The following is a 22765-nucleotide window of genomic DNA, read 5'->3' on the forward strand; positions in this document are numbered from 1 at the left end:
GAAAATGTGGGCATTATGTATCCATGTGCTCCCTTTGCTAGCTGTGCCCCAACTAGTACTGAAAGTAGGGGTACTGAAGCCATTACAGTGAGCTTCTTTATCTTATGCACAGCTGCGGCAATAGAGCATCTAATCCAGTATATACTGCCTCCACCCCCCTCCTGCAGGGACCACCAAACTATTGTGCTTCCCCCATTCCTCCAGTTTACTTGGAGGCTTATCCAGGCAGAAATAATAACAGGTTCCTACTTTCTTATGGGTAGGACAGAAAAAAATGAGTGGAGTTTGGAGTGGGTTTGCATATAGATGAGTGTCCTTGTTACTGTTCCTGCTACTGAACCAAAAGAAAGGAGTGGAATAGTTTGATGTGCCACTGTTGGATGCAAAGGAACATTGTTTAAAATACAACACTTTTCAGTGATACAGCAACAAATGATTAATTGCAAGTTCACTACAATATCTATGTTTGTAATAAATGTATTTATATACCGCTACTAGGATACACAGCACTGTACATTTTTTTTACAGAAGTATACACAGGTAGTTTGTAAGGGCAAATATCCCTGTGTCATTGAAGGGATTCTGTCGTGATTTTATGGTGTACTTTTTATTTCTAAATTACACTGTTTACATAGCAAATAATTCACTCTACCATTTGTTATTTTTTAGTTGTAATATTGGTTTGTAGGCAGCCATCTTAGTGCATTGTGCCTGAGTATGAGCTTTCAGAAGGAGCCAGGGCTGCACATTAGATCTGCTTTCAGGTAACCTATTGTTTCTCCTCCCATGTAACTGGAGGAGTCCCAAGCTGGACTTTGATTTCTTACTATTGAGTGCTATACTGGGAGCTGCTGTCTTGCTCCCTTCCCATTGTTCTGCTGATAGGGAGGAGGGGGGTGATATCACTCCAACTTGCAGCTCAGCAGTAAAGTGTGACTGAAGTTCATCAGAGCACAGGTCACATGGCTGTGGCACCCTGGGAAATGAAGAATATGGTTAGCCCCATGTGAAATTTTAAAATTAAATACAAAAAGAATCAGTGTTTTTGAAAAACAGATTTCAATGCAGGATTCTGCTGAAGAAGCTCCATTAGTTGATACGTTTTGAAAAAAACATGTTTTCCCTTGACAGTATTTCAGCTGATGTCCTTCTTAGCCAATGAAGTCTCTTCTGCCTGTTGATGTTAAACAAAAAAAAAAGTAAAATGTGTCATGTAGGCATTTCTATTAATATTTGTGTATCTCTTACTTCAAATATGGCCTCAGTTTCTTAATAGTGGTTCAAGCCAGTAGTAATAGGCAAAGTGGAAAATTTCCAATACGAACTCAGCTTTAATGCACTGCCTGTCCAACTCATACCCAGATGACCCAAAAGTGCTTTTCCTTTCTTACCTACACCTGGTGCAACACCTCCAGTGACATTACAAATGGATCGTGTTGGAATGGTAATATCACATGAAGAGAGGGGGCTAATACTGCTGAAGAAGGTGGGGCCCTGCTTTCTGATCTGCAACTGCCCAAATGTGTTCCTGGGGTAAGGATTTAGCCACAAACCAGACTGGTACAGGTTTCCAGCAAGCCCATTCATCCCTGAATGATAGACTTCTTTCTAGTGAAACATATGCTTCTTGCTGTCTAATAAGCAGCTCTGCAATAGACTTCTGTTTAATCCAAAATGGTAAGTGTACACTTACCAGTGGGGCAGAAGTTCACCTAAAATCACCTTTATAAAGTGTTGGTTATTAAAAAAGCAATGTAGAGGGCTGCAATGACATTTGACTAGGAATTAGTACTTCTTTTTACTTTAAACTCATGTCATGTCAAGGGTAGTATTGGTCTTGTCAGTAATAAAACATAGTGTTACCTGAGTGTTGGCCAAGGTGAGGTTTGAAAACAGCTGTAGTTGGGACACTGATTGGATGTGTTACAGCTCCTTTAAGTTTTAGGAAGGTCTTTGAGTTTAAGGCAGCAAGTGTTGTTTTGGGGTAGGAAAGGATGCCAAGCTTGTTACTGTGATGGTTTTGAGGCTTTGGTTTAGAAATCTGTAAGAGAAAAATGGCAAGAAATAGTGGGAGTCGTGAATTTTTCTGATTCTGGTTCCTATGGATAATCCTGTTGTTCAGGAACATTACCTCAGGAAAAATGGTTTCAAATGATCGTGATCTATTCTTTGTATATCTCCTTCCTATGGGTATCTCAGTCCTGTGGTCTCTGTGGAATTTGGATGGGAAAAAAGACTTCTCAGTCTTCAGCTGAAGCGCAGCTAAAATATTGTCATTGCTTACGGCTTTCTTCATTAGTGGAGAAGGATCTAAGGATGTCGGACTCTTTCTTTCATCCACCAGAAACGATGACTCTGAACGAAGAATTCTTAAGCGCCTTCTGGCGGCAACAAGAGAAATGCTTTTGGTTTCAACAGCTATCTCTTCTAATAGCTCCGGGCTTAGCCCTTTCACAGATAATGAGTGTCTTCTCTGAGCTTCTAGTGGGTTGGGAGAGAGAAGACTCGGAAAGTTTCCTTTACCTGCTGGAGTATTTTGTCTCTGAATGAGTTAAATAACAATTTTCATTAAAGCGACTCTAGCATAATACACACTTGTTTTATTTTTGCACTAAAACACACACTGATATCAGGTACACCATGGCCTTTTGGAACATTTTAAGATTTTTAGACTAAATGCATGATGTAAAAAAAACTGTAAGGCTTATTTATAAACACTGGGCAAATTTGCCCATGGGCGGTAACCTTTAGCAACCAATCAGTGATTGGCTTTTTTCAGCCAGCTGCAGGTTGAACAATCACGGTAAATATTTGATTGGCTGCCATGCGTTGCTACTTACAAAACTTGCCTCCAAGCAAGAAATTTAAAAATAGTTACCTACTTTAACAGACGGAAGGTGACTTTTTGTTTGGGGAGGCTAAAGATGGGACAAACATGGACTGACCTAAAGCTAATGTGAGATTTAGTGGATTCTCTGTGTAAAAAATGAACCTCCCAACTACCTCTTGCTGTTCCTACTGACTTCCAAGGATGCTGTGCAAAAGTGGGGGTGGGAGGGCTTTCTTCAACCTAAAATGCTTTTAATGAAAATATTCATAGTATTCATACATGCACTCTGTGAGGGGTTCTCCATCCATTTGTGTTTGTGATCAGTCAGTTTAAATGTGTTTTAGTTAGTTTTATAGTGAGAAAGGCAGTGGGTACTGACATCCGAGGCACATTATATACAATGAAATGCAGTCTACATTTACAAAACCAGCACATGAGTCTCACAAGGGTGCATTGATTGTTTTTATGGGAAAAAAGAACACCCCCTATCTGCCTATAATCCCCTCTAATAAGTACATTAGAGGGGATTTTAGGCAGATAGGGGGTGTTTTTTTCCCATAAAAACAATCAACGCAGCAGAGGTCACCCCTATAGATTAGAGGAACGGAGCTTCCATTTGAAGCAGCGTAGGTGGTTTTTCACATTGAGGGCAGTGAGGTTGGGGAATGGCAGATTCTGTTAATGTCTTTAAGAGGGGCCTGGATAAGTTCTTGAACAATCAGAATATCCAAGGCTATTGTGATACTAATATCTACAGTTAGTATTAGTGGTTGTATATATAGTTTATGTATGTGAGTGTATAGATTGGTAAGTATAGGTTGTGTGTGCTGGGTTTACTTGGATGGGTTGAACTTGATGGATTATGGTCTTTTTTCAACCCTATGTACAGGTAACTATGAGGGCTCCACTGTAACTAACTAAAAATGAACGAAACAGTGAAAAAAGTAAGAACAGTGCAAAAAACAACGACAAATATATAAAAGCACAATTAGCTTTTTCAGGGGGAGAGAGTTGATTTAGGACTGGAGCATGGGTGATAGGGATATTAGGTTAATGCTCCTACACTTAAAAACCCCCCTACCTGTGCCTGCACCCAATAGCATTGAATACACTTGGGTGCAGATGCATGAAGCCCATATCCGCCAAAAAACGCGAGACTTTGCATTTCATTTTCAGCAGAAATTGGCTACATGTACCTGCACCCAAGTGAGTTGGTTTGTGAGCCGGACAAAGACGCAGGATGTTGGGGACCCATGTGCAGTAGAGATGGTGAGGGAAAGGGAATGGGCATCCCTTGTTAAAGATGGCGGTGGTGGCGTTCACTGAAACAAGTATGTAGTTTGTAGTAAGTGTATCTCTGTAAATCTTTCATTAGGCAAGCCAGAAATATAGCGTTTTTACACAGCAATAGTAGTACTATTTAATAGTGTGCCTAATAGATTTTGACTTTCCTTGTCCTTAAGGGCTCTGGCACACAGGGAGATTAGTCGCCCGTGACAAATCTCCCTGTTCGCGGGCGACTAATCTCCCTGGATTGCCATCCCACTGGGGAAAATGTAAGTCGCCGGTGGGATGGCACACGCTGCGCAGGCGATTTCGGCAAATCGCCGAAAATGCCTCGCGAGGCAACTCCGGGTATTTGCCGAAATTGCCTGCGCAGCGTGTGCCATCCCACCGGCGACTTACATTTTCGCCGGTGGGATGGTAGTTCAGGGAGATTAGTCGCGAGTGACAGGGGAGATTTGTCGCGGGCGACTTATCTCCCCGTGTGCCAGAGCCCTTAAGGGCACTGGGAGCAACATCAAAGGGGGGTGGTGAGCAACATACTGCTCATGAGCTACTGATTGGGGATCACTGCAATAGGGTGTACTAAATCCATATCGATAGCAGATAAAGTTGCTACTTATGGATGTATGTTATAAACTGATACCAGAGAATAAATTAAATGAAGCCATGGAGATCTCTCCAGGAAGGTTTTAATTACCAAAAGAAGAGACTTGCCCTATGTATTTACATTTGGTTATAGCATGCTGAAAGAAAAAACTTTCCCTTTCTCTAGTTCCTTCAGTCAATGTATTTGCCTAAGGCATTTCTATGACATGGGGCTTGGGCAGAATACAAAGCTGAGATGGGGATGTTATACTAGAACAGGTTTGGTATATAAACTTCAAGCTACTGACCTGAAATGTTGGTGTTCGTAGAAGGTTAAAGGTTGTTGGGCTCACACTGGAATTTGGTCTTGTTTGTAGTAAAGCAGGAGTTGAACCTGAAGTCTTGCTGTCACTGAAATAAGAATGGTTGTCCATAAAATGGATTTAAAAGTAAGAAATGTGGTTATTTACTCTCTATGCTGTGCTGTATTAACAGTAGTATGTTAGGCAAATAAACTTAGACACTTAGGGAAGTTAACTATGGGCAAGTCAAAGAAAAAGGACAGAAAATGTCAGACACTCCCCGTGTTTATGTTTTGCTTTGCTGGTTTGTGAAATCAGTTGAATTAAGTTAAAGTTCAGTGAGTATGGTACTGTCCCCTAGAGTCATATAGGATGCCACAATTTATCCTTAATTGAATATGTTCACCTATAACCTACCCATAAGAATTTACATCTATTTTAGCACAAACACGCTTACTCCTGTACTCATAAACAGGCCTGGGCTGGGATTCAAAATAGGCCCTGGCATCTCATGCACACAGAGGCCCCAACAGCCCCCACCAGCCCAATATATAGTGACTGTCTATGGCATCTTACAGCAGCCCCTTTATCACCTGCCACAGTCCAGGCCTACTCATAAATGATCCCCTATAAAGTTGGTCACTGTGCCCAGATCTTATAATAAGCTGCTTACCTGTTTGATTTGATACGAACCAGAGGAAGTTCCAACTTTGCCTGAGAATGAAAACTTTTTCTGCTCTCAGCCACTGCTTTCTCAAGCTGCTTTATATTCGGGTGCTGGAATGACTCCCCGCTTACTAAACAGTCCTGAAAAATTGGCAAATAACCACCAAAATCAGAACATGGTCCACAAATTTTTATCCTTAGTTACTGGGCGTTGCAACTTTGAAAATAGAGTGTTTACCAGTGTTATAGCTAATTATCTGATTAATGAATGATTACTGGTGCTAATTCTGATAAAAACACATACACAGTGATGTAAAACTCACATGAGTGTATAGCCAGGGCAGCAATTTGGTGCCATTGCCCTAAATGTTTAGTTTCCCAGACTGAGAAAACCACAGAAACCAAATATTGGTGCAATAGTGGTGCCCTTGGCAAAGGGGAAAGGAAGCGCATTAAAAAAACACACGTGGTTTCCTACAGTCCAATAAACAATGCTAAATTAACTTGTTTGCACCAATTTTGAGTTCATGTGCTTTTCTATTCTCTGTATGGCTGTTCTACATGGTGATTCATGTGTTTTGGGAGAGAGCACCAACTAGAACAGAAAGTTTATTGAATCCTGCTTCACACCTATTCTGAGTACAATTCAGCTGATATTGTCATTGATTTGTGCAGATTGTAATGATTATTGGGTGCTTTCTACTATTAGTAACGTATGGATACAAATTGTGTTTAAGAAATGTGTTTAAATTATTAGATAGCATGATTACCCTGAGAGTATTGGATATGACAAACTGAAACTGCTGGAGGCGATTTAATGTTCCTTTCTCCACCTCGAGGCTGTGTACCTGGTAAAGTCTTTCTAGTGATTCTGGTACATGGATCTTATAATCTGCAAAAAAGAAAGTGGAAAGTCAATCAATCTTGCATTTTTCCAAATTCAGAAATTTAGCAGGTCATTATATAGTGAAGATAACAATATTGGACTGTTGTTGAAGGCAGGAAGGGAGGCACAGACTTAGTAGATACTTTTAAGCTTTTTTAAAGGGATTTTATCTTCCTTGTTTCCTCTCAGAGTCATAGTACTGTAGAAACTGGAAGAGGTTGCACAATCTTAAGCTCGTCATACGTTAAAAGATCCACTCATTTGGCAAAGTTGCCAAAGTAGTGTATCTTTCCCCTATATGCCCACCTTGAGCTGGGTGATGCTTAGCTGATCAGATCACTTGGGCCCAGGGCCACAAAAAAGGTATGAAGGCTGTTGAGGCAAATACCACATCAAGAAGCTGATGAGGTTCTTGTCCCAACATGATTTTTAAACCTGCGTGATAAACACCTGCTGAGTTTTGACTGATATCAATTGAGTGAGGAGGGCCCCTACATGGACAGATAAACTGCAAACTCGGTCTAAATAGCCCAAATCAGCAGCTTAAATCTGCCTATATATGATCATCTTTAGGCTCTAAGGCAGGTGTCCCCAACCTTTCTTACTCGTGAGCCATAGTCAAATGTAAAAAGACTTGGAGAGCAACACAAGCACCATAAAAGTTCATGGAGGTGCCAAATAAGGGCTAAAATTGGCTATTAGGCAGCCTCTATGCACACTATCAGCTTACAGAAGGGTTTATTTGGGAGTAAATCTTGTTTTTAATTCAACCAAAACTTGCCCCCAAGTCAGGAATTCAAAAATAACTACCTGGTTTGGGGGCACTGAGAGCAACATCCAAGGGGTTGGTGAGCAACATGTTGCCCCTGAGCCACTGGTTGGGGATCCCAGCACACAGGATGATTTGCCGGTGATGTTTTTGGTAGTCCTGGAGGAGGGCTCAAGCATCAAATATCGCCCACATTGTTGTTTATGTGAATAGTCTGTGAGGAGCACTTGTTCAAACACTTCTACACATGTAACATGGACATCTTTTCCAAACAAGTGTTTTAATGTAACAGTATGTAAGAGTAATGTGAGAGTACATACTGTATACTCCATACTGTGTGTGGTACTTACTTACCTCTGTGCCAACAACATTTGGCCAGGCTCCCTTTAGCTCAGTGTAAGACAACAGAGATTTGAGAAAATTTCTGTATCAGTCATACTGCAGTCATTTCAAGAACATTTAGGGCAATAAAAAAGTGCTCATTGCCAACTATAATTGACAGAGGACCTTCAGGATTATCTTGCAAATAAATTTCTCCCCATATCTTTCCCTCACTTCTCTACAGGCTGAGCCCCCAGAAATTGCGTTGGTCCCCTCCATGCCCTTGAGAAAATTCTTAAAAAGTGGGGCAATAAAATGTAACAGTAATCGACTGCCCTCAACCTGCATCCTCCAAATCCCACAATTCCCTGCACATGACATCAATAAGGAAAGGAACATCACAGTGCAATGCATTGTGGGTTATGTAGTTCCTGCATGCTGTCTGTGAGCTGTGGAAAAAGTTATTACAATTTGTAACATCAATGTTTTAGTCCCTCCTCCCCTGCCAAGATTTCAAATGATGCAGAAAGAGAACAATTGTTTTGCAGCTGGATTTCTGCATCTAAAAATGGTATTTGTTCATACTTTTTGAAGGAACAGATTACAGTGATAGGTATATTAGGGGTGTCTGTGTTGTGTGGGGCCCTCTAACAAGTTTGAAAAGCTGGAGTTCCCCCTTTTGCTTCTCCACATCCAGAGAGTGTGCTGAGCTTGCTAATGATTTTCCAACAACACTTGTTACTTTATCACAAGGCTTTAGAAAATAGAAACCCTGCTTCAGGCGGCTGGCTAAAAACAGAGGAGGTGACATTATTTATTAGCTCCTATGAAGCTGTCAGAACTTTCCACATATTAAACTACAAAAAAAGCAAAGGCTCTGAGCATTTCACCTTCTATCAGTGTCTGTTGCTGCTGAATTATCTCGTCACATAGAGTCCTGTGCTGCTGGTAATGTAAAATGACAAAGTCCTTCTGGCACAGCAGGTTCTCCTTGCACAGAGCTTTGGCCTGAAGTTCCGTGTTCTCCACCTCCAGCTCGTGCACTCTGCACAGCAGCCTCAGCACCTCCTGCTGCTCCTCACTGCTGATCTGTTTGGGAAAGAGCCGCTCCAGCTGCGATGCTTTGAGTTTTGTGTTTGACAACCGTTTCTCCAGTTCTGCCTAGAGAAAACAAACAGAACAAATTGATTTCAAATGCACCAGAATGAAGAAAAAAAATAAAACAATCCAAAGGTGAATTTAAAATTTAAGGATTTTTCCATGAATGTTTTTAGAGACAAGCTGAAATTTTCTGCCTATTGCCTTAAAGGGGTTGTCAACCTTTAAAACTTAGAAGTAGACAGGTTCGGACTGGGCCGCCGGGACACCGGGAAAAATCACAATGAGCCCCGGTGGCCCAGTCCGACCCTTGCTGTCTTATGCGAGCTCAAGGGAGAACGTAGGCAAAGGGTGGGGCCCTAAAAAAAAGTAACAATAACATTACAATTGTAGCCTCACAGAGCAATAGATATATATAGCTGCTGGGGTCAGTGACCCCCATATGAAAGGTGGAAAAAAAACTATACAAAATAAAATATGAAGACCAACTAAAAAGAATAGGCCATTCTATAACATACTAAAAGTTCATATGAATGGTAATCACCCCATTAATATAAAAAAGCTACCACTTTTGTTGTTTGGTAGAAATAATTTACTATAGCTCTTGATAAATAACAGAGGGTTTAGAAGACTGCTGCCACTAAAAGGGTTTGATATAGCTTCTATGGTTTTTACGGCTTATGTTTACTATGCTGACTACACAGATTTCCATGCAGCATTGCAGTATGTAACAGACAGGAAGCATTGCTATGCTAAGCACCACACCAAGGCCATGCATAAGAGCACAATAAAACACGCTAAAATGTTCATTCAAGTCAGACCGCAAGCAAGAGGTTTACCTTCAGAGAGGCGTTTTTAATTTGTTCAGCAAGGAGCATGCTAATTTCTTCTCTCGCTACAGTAACCTCATGAGGCTCAGGACTGCTTCCATCTTCCTCCTCATTTTCTTCGTCAGTTGAATCTGCCAGCCTGTTTTCAGCAGTCTTATCTCTCTTTATTTTCTGCCCAGGTTTTTTATCATGACGTGCTCTGTCTTGTTCCCAGCTGTAGTGCAAAGTGTCAGGATTACACTAGTCCAGTGGTCCCCAACCTGTCTTACTCGTGAGCCACAGTCAAATGTAAAAAGACTTGGAGAGCAACACAAGCATCATAAAAGTTCATGGAGGTGCCAAATAAGGGCTAAGATTGGCTATTAGGCAGCCTCTATGCACACTATCAGCTTACAGGAGGCTTTATTTGGTAGTAAATCTTGTTTTTATTCAACCTAAACTTGCCATCAAGTCAGGAATTCAAAAATAACTACCTGGTTTGGGGGCACTGAGAGCAACATCCAAGGGGTTGGTGAGCAACATGTTGCCCCTAAGTCGCTGGTTGGGGATCACTGCACTAGTCCATAGCGCATGTATTGAGCAATATATAGCAGTACTGTACACACAACAACACATTTTTTTGCTAAATACATAAAAACTCGTAAACAATTTGCTAAATGTTATGCTACATAACTATCACATTGTAGAATCTGCAGACAAATTCAGTGTTCCCTTGGCAGGTTACTTCCTACTCTAGTTCACCTGTGGCCAAATCTGATTCCCTGTATGGCGCAGGTCTGCCCCAGATATGCTAATCACTCATTGAGGGTCACTGTGCTTTACCTTCTAAAATACACTCAAGCTATTTTGCAGCCTCTAGGTGCCTACAAATACATTTCTGATCCTTGGAGCTAGGGAAGCCATGTTTGGTTTGCTACTGTCGCTAAGACAGTGACTTCACTTTCTAGCTGTAGGGAATGCTCATAAAGGTCTATGGCACATATGGAGTTTTGGCTACTGTAGTTAAGGAGAAACACGATTGTCAAAATACCCTTCATTAACTGTCAGTTTTGGACTGAAAAGAGGGAAAAACTCTACCTGCGGCCAACTCTTCTGGTGAGAGCTCATCATTTATCATCCCATACTCCTGCCTAGTTCATATTTAGTTCCTTCCTCTTTAATTTAACCGTCTGGTATCTACCCTCAGCCTGACTTTTGACTATTTAAAGTCATACATGCTACCTGCCCTAACACTGGCCTGTTTTTAACCAATTTCTTATATTGCAGTTTGCTTCCCATCTGGTACATTCTTGCAATGACCCAGCTTGTATGCCCTCGTCTAGAGATTTCCTTCTTGAAATTTATCTTGTATCCTTTTGGGAATTCTGGGAATGTTGTGCTTTAAGACTTAGTGGTACCCAAGCAGCTCAGAATCTGACCCAAACCTACACTGGGACTACTTTCTAACACTACCATGCTGGTTAGCTTCATGTGACCCCTGAATCTGTATAATTCATGAGATGCAGTGGTGTTCTCGAAATATCTCTTGTGGCAAAATTAAAATTGATGGTACTTACTCTGCAATTGTAATCAAATGCCTTGAAGTATCAATGTGAAGTTCTATGTTGGTATTTTCCAGTTGCAGGAGGCTGCGCCTCATTTCCATTTGTTCCTTAAATGCACTGATTAGTTGTTCCCGGAGGATGCTCATTTGTTCTCTGCTATATGAACTTGCTTTCCCGAGCACACCTCCTGCGGAGCAATGGGGAAGATAATGTAACTATATCAATCAGTTTAAGGCATTTAAAAGACTACTTATGGCTACGTCTTAGTTCTATAGAGTGTATATGTTATAAATCATTGGTATTTAAAGTAGTCCAGCTATTTGCAGTAACACAACTTTAAAGCTAATGGCACCCAGGTCTTGTTTCCACATTGTTTGTCAGGAAAATAATATAGACTATAACTCCAGTGTATCAGCCCTTTGTACTCTCTCCACCTCTATGTAAAGGCTGAACAGCAATCTGTGGATTCTGGCAAATGCCAGAGGGGCTGCTGTAAGATGCCATAGACAGTCACTATTTATTGGGCTGGTGGGGGGCTGTTTGGGTCTCTGTGTGCTTGACATGCCAGGGCCTATCTTGAAGCCCAGTCCAGACCTGCTTGAGACAGAAAGGAAAGTGGGATTCAAGCACAAGGTAAAAACAGACAAGTTGCTGTAAAGTAATATTACATGGGTCTTCCTGGACCCGGATGACTGGGAAGAGGTGGTAGATAATCTCTATTCCCCATTAATAAGTACAAGAGAAAAATTTATTCAATTCAAAATTATACATCAAACCTACTTAATACCTAAGAAATTACACCAGAAGGGTCACTTGGAACACTCCAGATTCCACTGCTGCAATGAAGCTGACGCTGATTTCATTCACTTACTTTGGAACTGCCCAGACATCCAGAGATTCTGGCAACAAGTTATGTGCTTCCTAACAGACAAACTCTCCTTACCTCAAGTTCTAAACCCAATCACATGCCTGTTGGGCCTGGTGGACTCCCTATTACCCAAGACAGCTTCCAGATCACTTATGTGACTTGTTTGTTTTATGCAACAAAAAAAAAATGTGGCTCTACTTTGGGTCCCCTACCTCCTACTTTAAATAAATGGATAAAGTTGATAAACTCCCAACTGGGACTCTACAGGTTAACTTACTTAGCCAGAGGATGCCCATGAAAGTTTGAGAAGATTAGGAACCCATGGCTGGAGTCTCCGGCAACTGCTGTCTGAAACACCACGATACACACTCCATTCCCTACTTCCCCCTTCCTCCCTTTTCTTCCTTCCCTCTTTCTATCTAATTCCCTGTTTATAACAAAATCAATAAAAATGAACAGGAAGCTACTACTGTAGCGCAATACCTTGTATATTGCTGACATTGGTCCGCTCTGCCTTTTTCTCTCTTTCTTGCTGTTTAATCTTCTCCTCTAGGTGTTCTATCTCCTTGCGCAAATCGGAAATGATACTGGTGTACTGAGCAATATGGTAGGAGACATTCTGCAGGTTCCTTTTCACCTGGTTGCTCAGCAAAAATGACAGTACAGTACAATATGTTAAAATGCAATACCACCTTGGAATCCTTTACCTTGTTTCAATGAAAAATGTAAGGTGTAATGTCTTACATTGAACTATCTGTTATTTTTGCTATTCCCATCCAAATGATGAAGCGTATGGATGCAACAATAAGTGACGTACACCAAGCAGCTCTGGGAAAGTGGAAGGTCCATGAATGTATAGGGCCTAGTAAGATCCTGACAGGTGTCCATTGTCTAAATATATGCCTGAAACATTTCATCCTCCCCAAACTGGTGGGGGTCGGAATGTGACCTGCGTTGACTATCATCATCCTTTATAAACATGTAAAAAACGCTAAATACAGTGACAATTATATTTTAATATATCAGTCTCCAAAGAAAGGTAAGACACTGTAGGGAGTTTGAGAGTATTTTTATGGAACTCTACACCGCTTTTCAAATTGTAAAGTAACCGAACAGAACCAACAAGAAAGCAAAGGGCTCAGTAGTACATATTTCTCAGATTTATAATAAAAATCATATATTTTATAGCTGTGTGATATTTATGGATATTTAGCCCATATTCTCAGTAACATAACTAAACGTTACTGGGCTCAGGTGACTTCACCTGAAGAAGGGGAGTTAAAGGCATTGCCGGCATATTGGTGTGCTCCTTCCCTTCACAAAGGTAAAAGTTACCGGGCCCCACAAAATAATTTTATGTCCAAATTTAGGATGACACTTCTCACAAATATATATATTGATTAATGAATTCAATACATTTATAGAACTAATTCATCACCCACTGTCTTCTGTACTCCAAGATGTTGACAGATGCCCCCCTAGAAGCTGCAAGGTCTGCTTCCCCCATTGTTATACCCTTTTTAACCCTATTCACTTTTCTACATAATTTTATATATCAATGTTGACAGTTCCAGAACCAGTATATTTAATTCTTCACCAACTCACCCTAGTTTTAATGTTTTTTGCTCTGTAGGCATAGATTAGAGTGGCACGGGATTCTTCAAACGAGGTGCTGGCTGGGCTTATATGAGCTATCATTACTGTTCTGCTGTTGCCACCTAAGGAGTCCTGTACAAGACAATCTGGGTTAGTTCTATGGCATAAAACTCATAAGATTTAAGGGTTCATTTCCACCCAAAGTGCAGCTGCGACCTTTCAGTTGTACATAAAACTAATTTTCATTACTTGCATGAAATGCACTTCTGTATAGTTGCACTTGGTGCTGCTCACTCCTTCCTGCCTTTCGTTCAAACACTGCTGTACCTATTGATGCAGAGGAACCCTGAAACTACCGTTATCTCCTCACCAGGAGGTAGCTCCAAGGTACCTATTGTGCCCAGCAACAATAGGGCCAGCACACTTGTGGCTGATTTTGACAAAATGCGGTAATTTTGCTAAATCACTCACAGTTGTGACAGGTACAATGTAATTGCACCAAGCATGTTTCCCCCCTGTGGCCCCATAAAACCATGGAATTATGGGAAAAAAACACTGAATTGTGGGGAAAAAATGGTGATTGCACTTGAAATAACACTTTGCTCACTGCACTTAAGGACATATATGTGTCCTTTTTGATTTAATGCTAAACGCAATATACCTTTAACAGTCTTGTAAGCTTGCTGTCTCTAAAGTTGACATGAGTGCGATTTCCCCCTTTCTCACTTAGAGCATTAATGCAGTTTCCCAGTGCCAGAAGGGAAAGATTAATGTGAGCCCCCTCTTTCATTCTCTTGCCACAGTGCCGAGTCTAGAAAACAGGAAATAGATGACAGAAAGAGGTCAGAAGAGTCAATGCTCCCTCTTAGGCGTGTTTAATTGACTTATATGGTTAGTTAGTAGCCAAAAACACAGGTTTTGTATAAACACTGCAATGCTGTTATATTGCTCATAGGGGGCAGTGACTGTACTGTATTTGTGTAGGAAAAAATGCACATGTACCTGTGATGCCCTCTCTGATCCTGCCAGGTCTACCATGAACAGTTTGCCAATGCACACCTCTTCATTAATGTCTTTCCCCTTGCTTTTCTGTTTCACTGTGACTTGAAGCACTGCATGGGACCTTGAAGAAGTTCTGTTGGCAGCAGTTGGTTCCTGTGTCCGCTGCTTGTTACCTTTCCTCAGAAACTCCATGATCTGCCATGGCAAAAAAGCCCAGATACAAATAGGGCTGAAATACCCTTATTAAATGAAAACTGTCATTGATATAAACATGCAAACACTGTAGAGGAAACTACTGTACATCATACTTAGTGCATGTATAGAGGTGAGTGGTGGGCGGAAGGTGGGCATCCCCTGGGATTATCCCTAGTTTGTGCATCATTCAGACACAAGAAAAAAGGTGGTAAGTGAAGGACTGGACTAGGCCAGCAGGACACCAGGAAAAACCCCAGTAGGCCCTGCTGACCCAGACCCAATCCCTGCGGAAAAGTACTGGCGCTCCCCCTGATCCACCCCTATTGCGGTGAATCCAGTATAAGGTATGTGTGGGGGCCCATTGGTGGCAGTCCCCAGTCTGATGCTGGTTAAGTCCAGTCGGACGATTTTGCTGCAAGGTACAGAAGGCAGGCACAATTAAGGTCCCCATACACGGGCCGACTATAGCTGCCGATATCGGTCCCTTGGACCGATTCGGCAGCTAATCGGCCCGTGTATGGGCAGAACAGAGCGGCCTGGCTGACCGATATCTGGCCTGAAATTGGCCAGATCTCGATCGGCCAGGTTAGAAAATCCAGTCGGATCGGGGACCGCATCGGCTCGTTGATGCGGTCCCCGATCCGACTGCCCCATAACCACAAATGTAATCCGATCGTTTGGCCCCAGGGCACAACAATCGGATTATTTTTTTTTTAAGTTACTTGCTACACGATATCGCCCACCCGTAGGTGGGGATATCGGGTGAAGATCCGCTCGCTTGGCGACATCGCCAAGCGAGCGGATCTTACAGTGTATGGGCACCTTTACTCTGTGCATAAGCACTAATGATCTTGCACTTGCATTAACTGAGTAATAAATGAGCTCTCTTATTTGGCATTGCAAATTACATTATAATTTTGTTAAAGGACAAAAGAAGCTGAACTGTGCCAATAAATTAAGCACCAGCCAGTAAATTAATTTGCTATGATTATTCTCTGGGCTGCCAGACGCAGCCCAGGGAATTTCTAAAGCAGCATTGCACTGCTACCTTACCTTTTCTTCCTAGGCATCCCTCCCTAGACTGAGACTTTCACACCAGAAGTACACAAAATTACTCCTATTTCAGTCTACTGCACATGCACAAGTCTGGCCCAGGGAGTGCACTTATTAAAATTATAGATCATTTTTTTTTTACAAAAAGCATGGCACATACAGTCGAGTAAGATGTTTAAAAAAGAGAAAAACAAAAACTAATTTGGACTAATAGTAATTAAATTCACATTTTGGTAAATTCAGCTTTCCTTGTCATTTAAATGCAGAAAGCACTCTTAAGGGCTCTGGTACACGGGGAGATTAGTCGCCCGCGGCAAAACTCCCTGCTCGCGGGCGACTAATCTCCCCGAGTTGCCTTCCCTCTGCCATCCCACCGGCGAACATGTAAGTCGCCGGCGGGATGGCAGACGCGGCGGCGCGATTTCGCGCAAATCGCCGAAAAAGACTCGCGAGGCTTTTTCGGCGATTTCCCGAAATCGCCCCGCCGTGTCTGCCATCCCGCCGGCGACTTACATGTTCGCCGGTGGGATGGCAGAGGGAAGGCAACTCGGGGAGATTAGTCGCCCGCGAGCAGGGAGTTTTGCCGCGGGCGACTAATCTCCCCGTGTACCAGAGCCCTAAGGGCTCTGGCACACGGGGAGATTAGACTAATCTCCCCGAACTACCATCCCACCGGCGAACATGTAAGTCGCCGGTGGGATGGTACACACTGCGCAGACGATTTCGGCAAATCGCCGAAGTTGCCTCGCGAGGCATTTTCGGTGATTTGCTGAAATCGCGCCGCCGCGTGTGCCATCCCACCAGCGACTTAAATTTTCGCCGGTGGGATGGCAACTGATGGCAACTCGGAGGGATTAGTCGCACGCGAACAGGGAGATTTGTCGTGGGCGACTAATCTCCCCGTGTGCCAGAGCTCTAAAATGCCCCATCCAAAAGAGGACAAGATAAAGGCTGGGCAATTTTTTTCTTAAGGTGGACATACTCCACCCATTTGGTGAGGTTATCAAACGAGTGGATCTTTCCAATGATATGCCCACCTAAGGTGGTCAATATCGGAGTAATTCAATTGTTTGACCCTCGGGTCAAATTATCAAATTACAACAACGGGGGTAGGATCTGTCGGAGCAAGGACCGCATCAATGAGCAGATGTGGTCTCTGATCCGACGGGAAAATCAAACATGCCAGATGGACATCTGCCCAATTTTAGGCCAGATACTGATCAGGTAGGCCTTCGGGGTTCCCCATACACAGGCAGATAAGCTGCTGAAACAGTTTGAAGGACACAAAATGGCAGCTGATATCTGCCGTGTATGGTCACCTTCAGATAAATGCTACTTTTGTGAGTTTGTGCTATTAAATTTACAACAGTATAGAATTATGGTACAAACATATTTAAGCACATTTACCTCTTCTGCATTACTAGTAGAGAATTCAGTAATCCCTGCAATCTGAATATTGCCTTTGGCGTCTTCTCTAAGTTCTAAAACTCCTGCAGGGTTTAAGAGGTCCCGGATAATCTCGTTATAGATCTGTAGGTGTCAATAAACATAGGTATCACTAACTGCAAAATGACATAATCCATATATGACACCTCATTTCTATTCTCAATACTGGTAAATGGCATTACATTTATACATAAGTTTAAAGGCCTATGCCTGAGACCAGTGCCCAGGTCAAGACACTTTTACCAATAAGGGAGGTGCCAGCCTATGAAAAGTTTGACTGAAGGTAAATAGATAGGGCCACTATATGGGGTTTACCTTGACATGATATTGAGGCTTGCCAATTTTATGATCATAACTTTGTAACTAAAACCTCCTGTTCTTGAATCACTTGCACAGATACTACAATACTAGTAAAGCAGGGAACCAGGGAATGCACATTGATTAATCTCCTATTGTGTTGTAGGCTTGTATCTAATTTGGCCTGATCACTTCCACTGTATTTATATTTTACGAAGCCTTGGAGTGCTCCCACAACCACCTTTTTGTGGGTTTTTTTAAGAGGAGTAACAGTGTTTACCTCAAGGTACGACATAGACACAGTGTAATCCAAGCTATTGCTAGACACCTCAATGGCTCTAAAGAGGTCATTTAAAGTCCTGATATAAATCCCAGGTTCTGAATCCAATCCCAGCATAGTGTATGTTTTGCCAGTGCCTAGGAGAATTAAGAATAGTCTTAAACAGTTACATCAGAAACTTACAGTTATAAAGTACATACTGGAATAGGATCTATTATCCAGAATGCTCGGGACCTGGGGTTTTACGGATCTTTCTGTAATCTGGATCTCCATATCTTAAAGAGATACTGACACCAGAAATTAAAATTAAATTGCCTTAAAAGTATTTGCCCAATGCAAAAAAAAAAGTTGAAACAACTAATCACCTTGTGTGTCTTCACCCTAAGTGGTGCGATTTTGTGCCCCTTAGTGCTGTAGTGTGTCTGGGGTCATCCTGTGAATGTAGGAGAAGTGTAAAACTGTCACTCCATGATAAGGGATAGGTACACCCAGTAAAAATTGAGTGGATAATATTAAAACTATTGAGAGTATCTAGTTACTTTTTCAATTTTAAAATCCAGCTGAGATATAATTTCAGACAATGTAGGAACTGTAAAAACCAAAACACCTAAGAATGTGTTATTGTGTGACTGCTCACTTCAACTTGTGCTTAAAGTGCAAAGGGCTCAGTTATTACATGAGGCACAGGATGCAAAGCTTTCACATGTTTGCAGCTAATTAATAATTGATAGGTAAGTTACCAAAAGCTCTGTACTGAGAATAAGGCACAACACTATGTGAACTATGTAGAATGTGCCTAACCCCAAAGCCCACTTTGGCTGTAAACATAAGGTATAATGGCATGCAAGTCTTGAGGAGTTTGTTTATAAACTGAGCAATTTGAGAAACAGACCCCAGAATTGTTGGTTCTTAACATAATTTTGGATCCAGTAGCTGATAAGTGCACCACTGACTTTGAAACAAAGGGAACTAAACCACTAAATTTTAAACCATTAACCCCAGATGTAATTATGCTGTGACCACAATATTCATATTGACAGAAACAAGAGATCCTCTGCACTCACCCATTATCAATATATATAGGACATTAAGACAATCTTTGCATTAAGCTACCAAGAAATACCCTCCCCTTTAAACAAAACAGGTTGTTTTTCCATATAGTGGAATATACTTCAAGCTGGCCAACTACATCAAAGTCATCCCATGTCTGGCCAGTCCTACACTCTCTTTCATCTGATTCATTAAGAATTCTACTGCTTCATTATACATTTTGCATAGAAACTGAGTTTGATCTACTACTTGCTCTCTTTTAAAAGTGAAAACCCACAGTTGTTGGGCAGCCTAAAGTATATTGCAATATATGGACAAACAATCCCTGTTACTGTATGTTTAAAGGGGAGGGCATTTCTTGTACAGTAGCCTTATGCACAGAATGTCTTAACGCCCTATATATATATAGATAATGGGAGAGTGCAGAGGACATCTTGTTTCTGTCCACTGACTTTGAACCCCATGGAACTCTAAAATAGAAAAAGCTACATTACCTGTGGGGCCATATGCAAACACAGTAGCATTGTATCCAGAGATCACTCCTTCAATTAAGCTTTTGGTTGTAGACACATATACTTCTTCCTAAAAGTAACAGAGGTACCACGTCACAGTTCTGCTACATTGCATAAACCATCACTGGCAAAGTTTTAGTAGTGTCTGTAGAAGTTGATTTTTAGTATGTTATAGAATGGCCAGTTATCAACTGATCTTTATTTTTTATAGTTCTTGAATTATTTTCTTTCCTCTTCTGACTCTTTCCAGCCAAAAAACTCTTTGAGGCTACAATTTAATCATTATTGTTAATTGCTATTTTTTATCTTTATTTATTATATTCCTGTCTGTCATTCAACCCACTGCCTGGTTTCTAGAGTCATTTGGACCCTAATATCCAGACAGCTACTATAATTCCAAACTGGAGAGCTGCTTAATAAAAAGCTAAATAATTCAAAAGCCATCAACTGCAAATTGTCTTAGAACAGCATTCTCTACAACATACTAAAAGTTAATTTAAAGGGGAATAAACCCTTTAATATACACTCCTAGAGACCCATACTATTACTATTCTGCAAGCTATTAATCCAAAGCAGACGGTGATGGATACATGGAAGAAAAGGTTCAGTCTTTTTATGGTCTGGTACAATATTTCTACCCTAAAGCTGGCCATACACGCACCAATGATATCATACAAAACCTCGTTTCGTACGATATTTGGTGCGTGTATGGCAAGTTGGCGAGGTGACCAATATTGCAGGAGGCTGCTGATATCGGTCGACTCACCGATCGGCCAGGTTAAAAGATTTTGAACGGGGCTCCATTGAAGGCGCCTGAGCAAAATCTACCTTCAGGGCTGAATCGGCGGAAGGAGGTAGAAATTCTATTGTTTCTACCTCCATATGTGACGATTCAGCCCTGAACGTCTGTGGAGGGTGGGAACAATCTTTCGTGTGACCGATGGTCACATGAAAGATCAAAAATCGCCATGTGTGTGGCCAACTTTTAGCACAATCAGCATGCAATAGTCACTGAAGGGAGGAAATAAGGTCCTCTGACTGTATGGTGCGATAATGTACTATCCTCAGGCCATAGTGAGCATGCTGAAAACACTCCTTTCCTTGTATTGTCTGAGATGTTATTCCTACCTGCAAGAATGTGACTACTCTTGGGAAACAGCAGAGAAGTCCTGTCACTTCTGTATGTAGTAGTGATCAAAGTGATAATTGCTCAGAACATGTGAATAAAGTTGTTAGAGACAGAGATAAAAACACTGAGTTCCAGGCAGTCACAGTGTAGCAGAAATATGGAACTTATCAGAAAAAAGTGTTTGCTTTAACATTCCTGAATTCAGTGATGTACATATAGGGAAAACTATAGAGGAACTTGTTGGGGGGTGGCCTTGGGAACTGGGGGGCCAGCCCATGGGGTCTGCTTCCTCTATAGCTGCTCTCTAGCCCCTGAAAATGTTCCCTCCCTCTGCAAACTATCTGCAGCAATAGGCACGAGTGGTCAGTTTGCTGCACGCTGGGCCCCTCCGAAGATTTGTTGTGGGGAGGACCTGGTGCCACATTGTAAGCCTGCTGCCTGAATGCCCCCATAGTCTGTCATAGGCATAAATGTTAATTTGACGCTGATCTGCAATGGCACAAGGGGTACGCAGAGTTTTGTCAGTTATTTTGTAGCTGGGTTGGGGTAAAATGCAGGAAATCACCCTACAATTATTTGAAGTAAATTGCACTTTCATGACCATTAGATAGAAACTGTAGGGCTAATTTACTGTATATTTAACTGAGCAATGCCGAATGATTCACAGCAGTTCTATGTTTTCCATACTTATAGAAACCTTTCTGAGAGTTGGGAAAGTATATAATGAATTGATACATTTATAAACAGAATGTATTTAACAGAATTACACAGTGAAACACCATTCTGATCCATTGGGTGGTAGGGTTCAGCACTGCTTTGGAAAAGGCCACAAGAGATTGTCTAAAAAAAAATATGCTGTACTATGCTGGAGACAAAACAGAAAATGTTATTATGTCTGTCATTCAACAAAGCAAAAAAACAACTGTGAAAAATGTAATGGGCTGGTTTGTGACAATGCATACTACATAAAGCTATGTATTGTTCTGGATCCTTTCCATAAGTTCTGTATCCATTTTGAACCTAGCACTGCACCTACTGATAATAAATTACCATTACTTATAATAAATAATGACATAAATGGGCTGTTACCTGCGTTGCCTTCTTATCAAACACACCATCAAATATAAATGTCCTCTCTCTGGAGCGATTTGCTCTCAGGATGTCATCAGGGGCTTCTGTTGGGTCCATTAACACTACCATCTGTGCAAAATAAAAAACATTTTTAAAAAATTTAATCTTTTGTCCTTTCCCTGTGAGTCTCCGGTACCAATGGACAGTGCGGGATGGTGAAAAAAACTGCAGCATACGAAAGTTACGGTGAACTGCTTCAGGTAACATTTAAACCATACCCCAACCTGATATAGATGAACTATTGGCCCAGCCTGCGCATCACTAATTCCATTGTGCAGAGTTTGATAAATGACAACAACATTTACATATTGAACTGTAAATTCTGCAAAGCACTATTCAACATGTCAGTGCTATATAAACAGATAGAAATAAAGAAAAGCTTCTCTTGATGGTTGCACTTGGCATCAGTTGATGTGCTATTGCTTTAAGATAAATCATAAATTGCTTCTTGTTTGATAGATTTTTGCATTATTAAAAGTGGAGGATGATTCACTTATAAAGGAAACATGTGGCCCAATGTACATTCATTATATAACATTACATTCATTATATAACATTACTCCCAGAGAGCCAAGGTACAAAGGCATTAAGCACTAGTGTACAGCTGGAGTGTCCAGATATGAAAAAGGTGTAGGGATGTATTTTGCGAATTAACCATGACTGTTTCTACTCTTTGCTGGGAGAATTTTTTTGTTGCAAGGGGCATTTAGGCCATTAATGGAATACTGGGAGATTCTGGGCATAAAGGCCCGCTAGGAAAATTTTGTGTTCCTTGCTGTGTTCCTTTCATGCATCTGGTGCAATTGCTTTGGATGCAGCTCAGCTGTAATTATGCTGGAACTGTGGGTAAAAAACATTATTCGTTGGCAGAAAACATGAAAATGTGTGCCCAAAATTATTATTATTATTTAGTGCCATCAATTTACGCGTCGCTTTAGAGAATAGGGGGTTAAAAAAGACATAAAAGTTAACATGTACATATAAACAATTCACAAAAATGGTTTGCAGTTACATTGGATGAGTTACAAAATTGCACTTAGTTACTTTACTAAATAAACCCCTATGGTGTCAAATATGCCCTTCAGTGG

At 41.3% G+C, this 22765-nt stretch overlaps 1 protein-coding gene across 1 annotated transcript; it reads right to left on the reverse strand.

Annotated features, from left to right (window-relative positions):
- Nucleotides 1–1069: 1069 nt before the first annotated feature.
- LOC100494536 (kinesin-like protein KIF19) lies at nucleotides 1070–20998 on the reverse strand. The gene is made up of 17 exons (XM_031893851.1): nucleotides 20885–20998; nucleotides 19400–19487; nucleotides 17856–17992; nucleotides 17240–17362; nucleotides 14585–14779; nucleotides 14244–14393; nucleotides 13592–13714; nucleotides 12470–12623; nucleotides 11131–11305; nucleotides 9584–9788; nucleotides 8537–8807; nucleotides 6441–6562; nucleotides 5678–5811; nucleotides 5011–5113; nucleotides 2132–2542; nucleotides 1864–2041; nucleotides 1070–1174 (listed from the first exon to the last, which is right to left on the reverse strand). Exons 1-17 carry the CDS (start codon nucleotides 20996–20998, stop codon nucleotides 1152–1154), a joined length of 2706 nt encoding a protein of 901 aa, XP_031749711.1. The 3' UTR covers nucleotides 1070–1151.
- Between the last annotated feature and the right edge of the window lie 1767 nt (nucleotides 20999–22765).

The sequence above is a fragment of the Xenopus tropicalis genome, chromosome 9 (assembly GCF_000004195.4).
Source record: "Xenopus tropicalis strain Nigerian chromosome 9, UCB_Xtro_10.0, whole genome shotgun sequence".
NCBI classification, from domain to species: Eukaryota; Metazoa; Chordata; class Amphibia; order Anura; family Pipidae; genus Xenopus; species Xenopus tropicalis.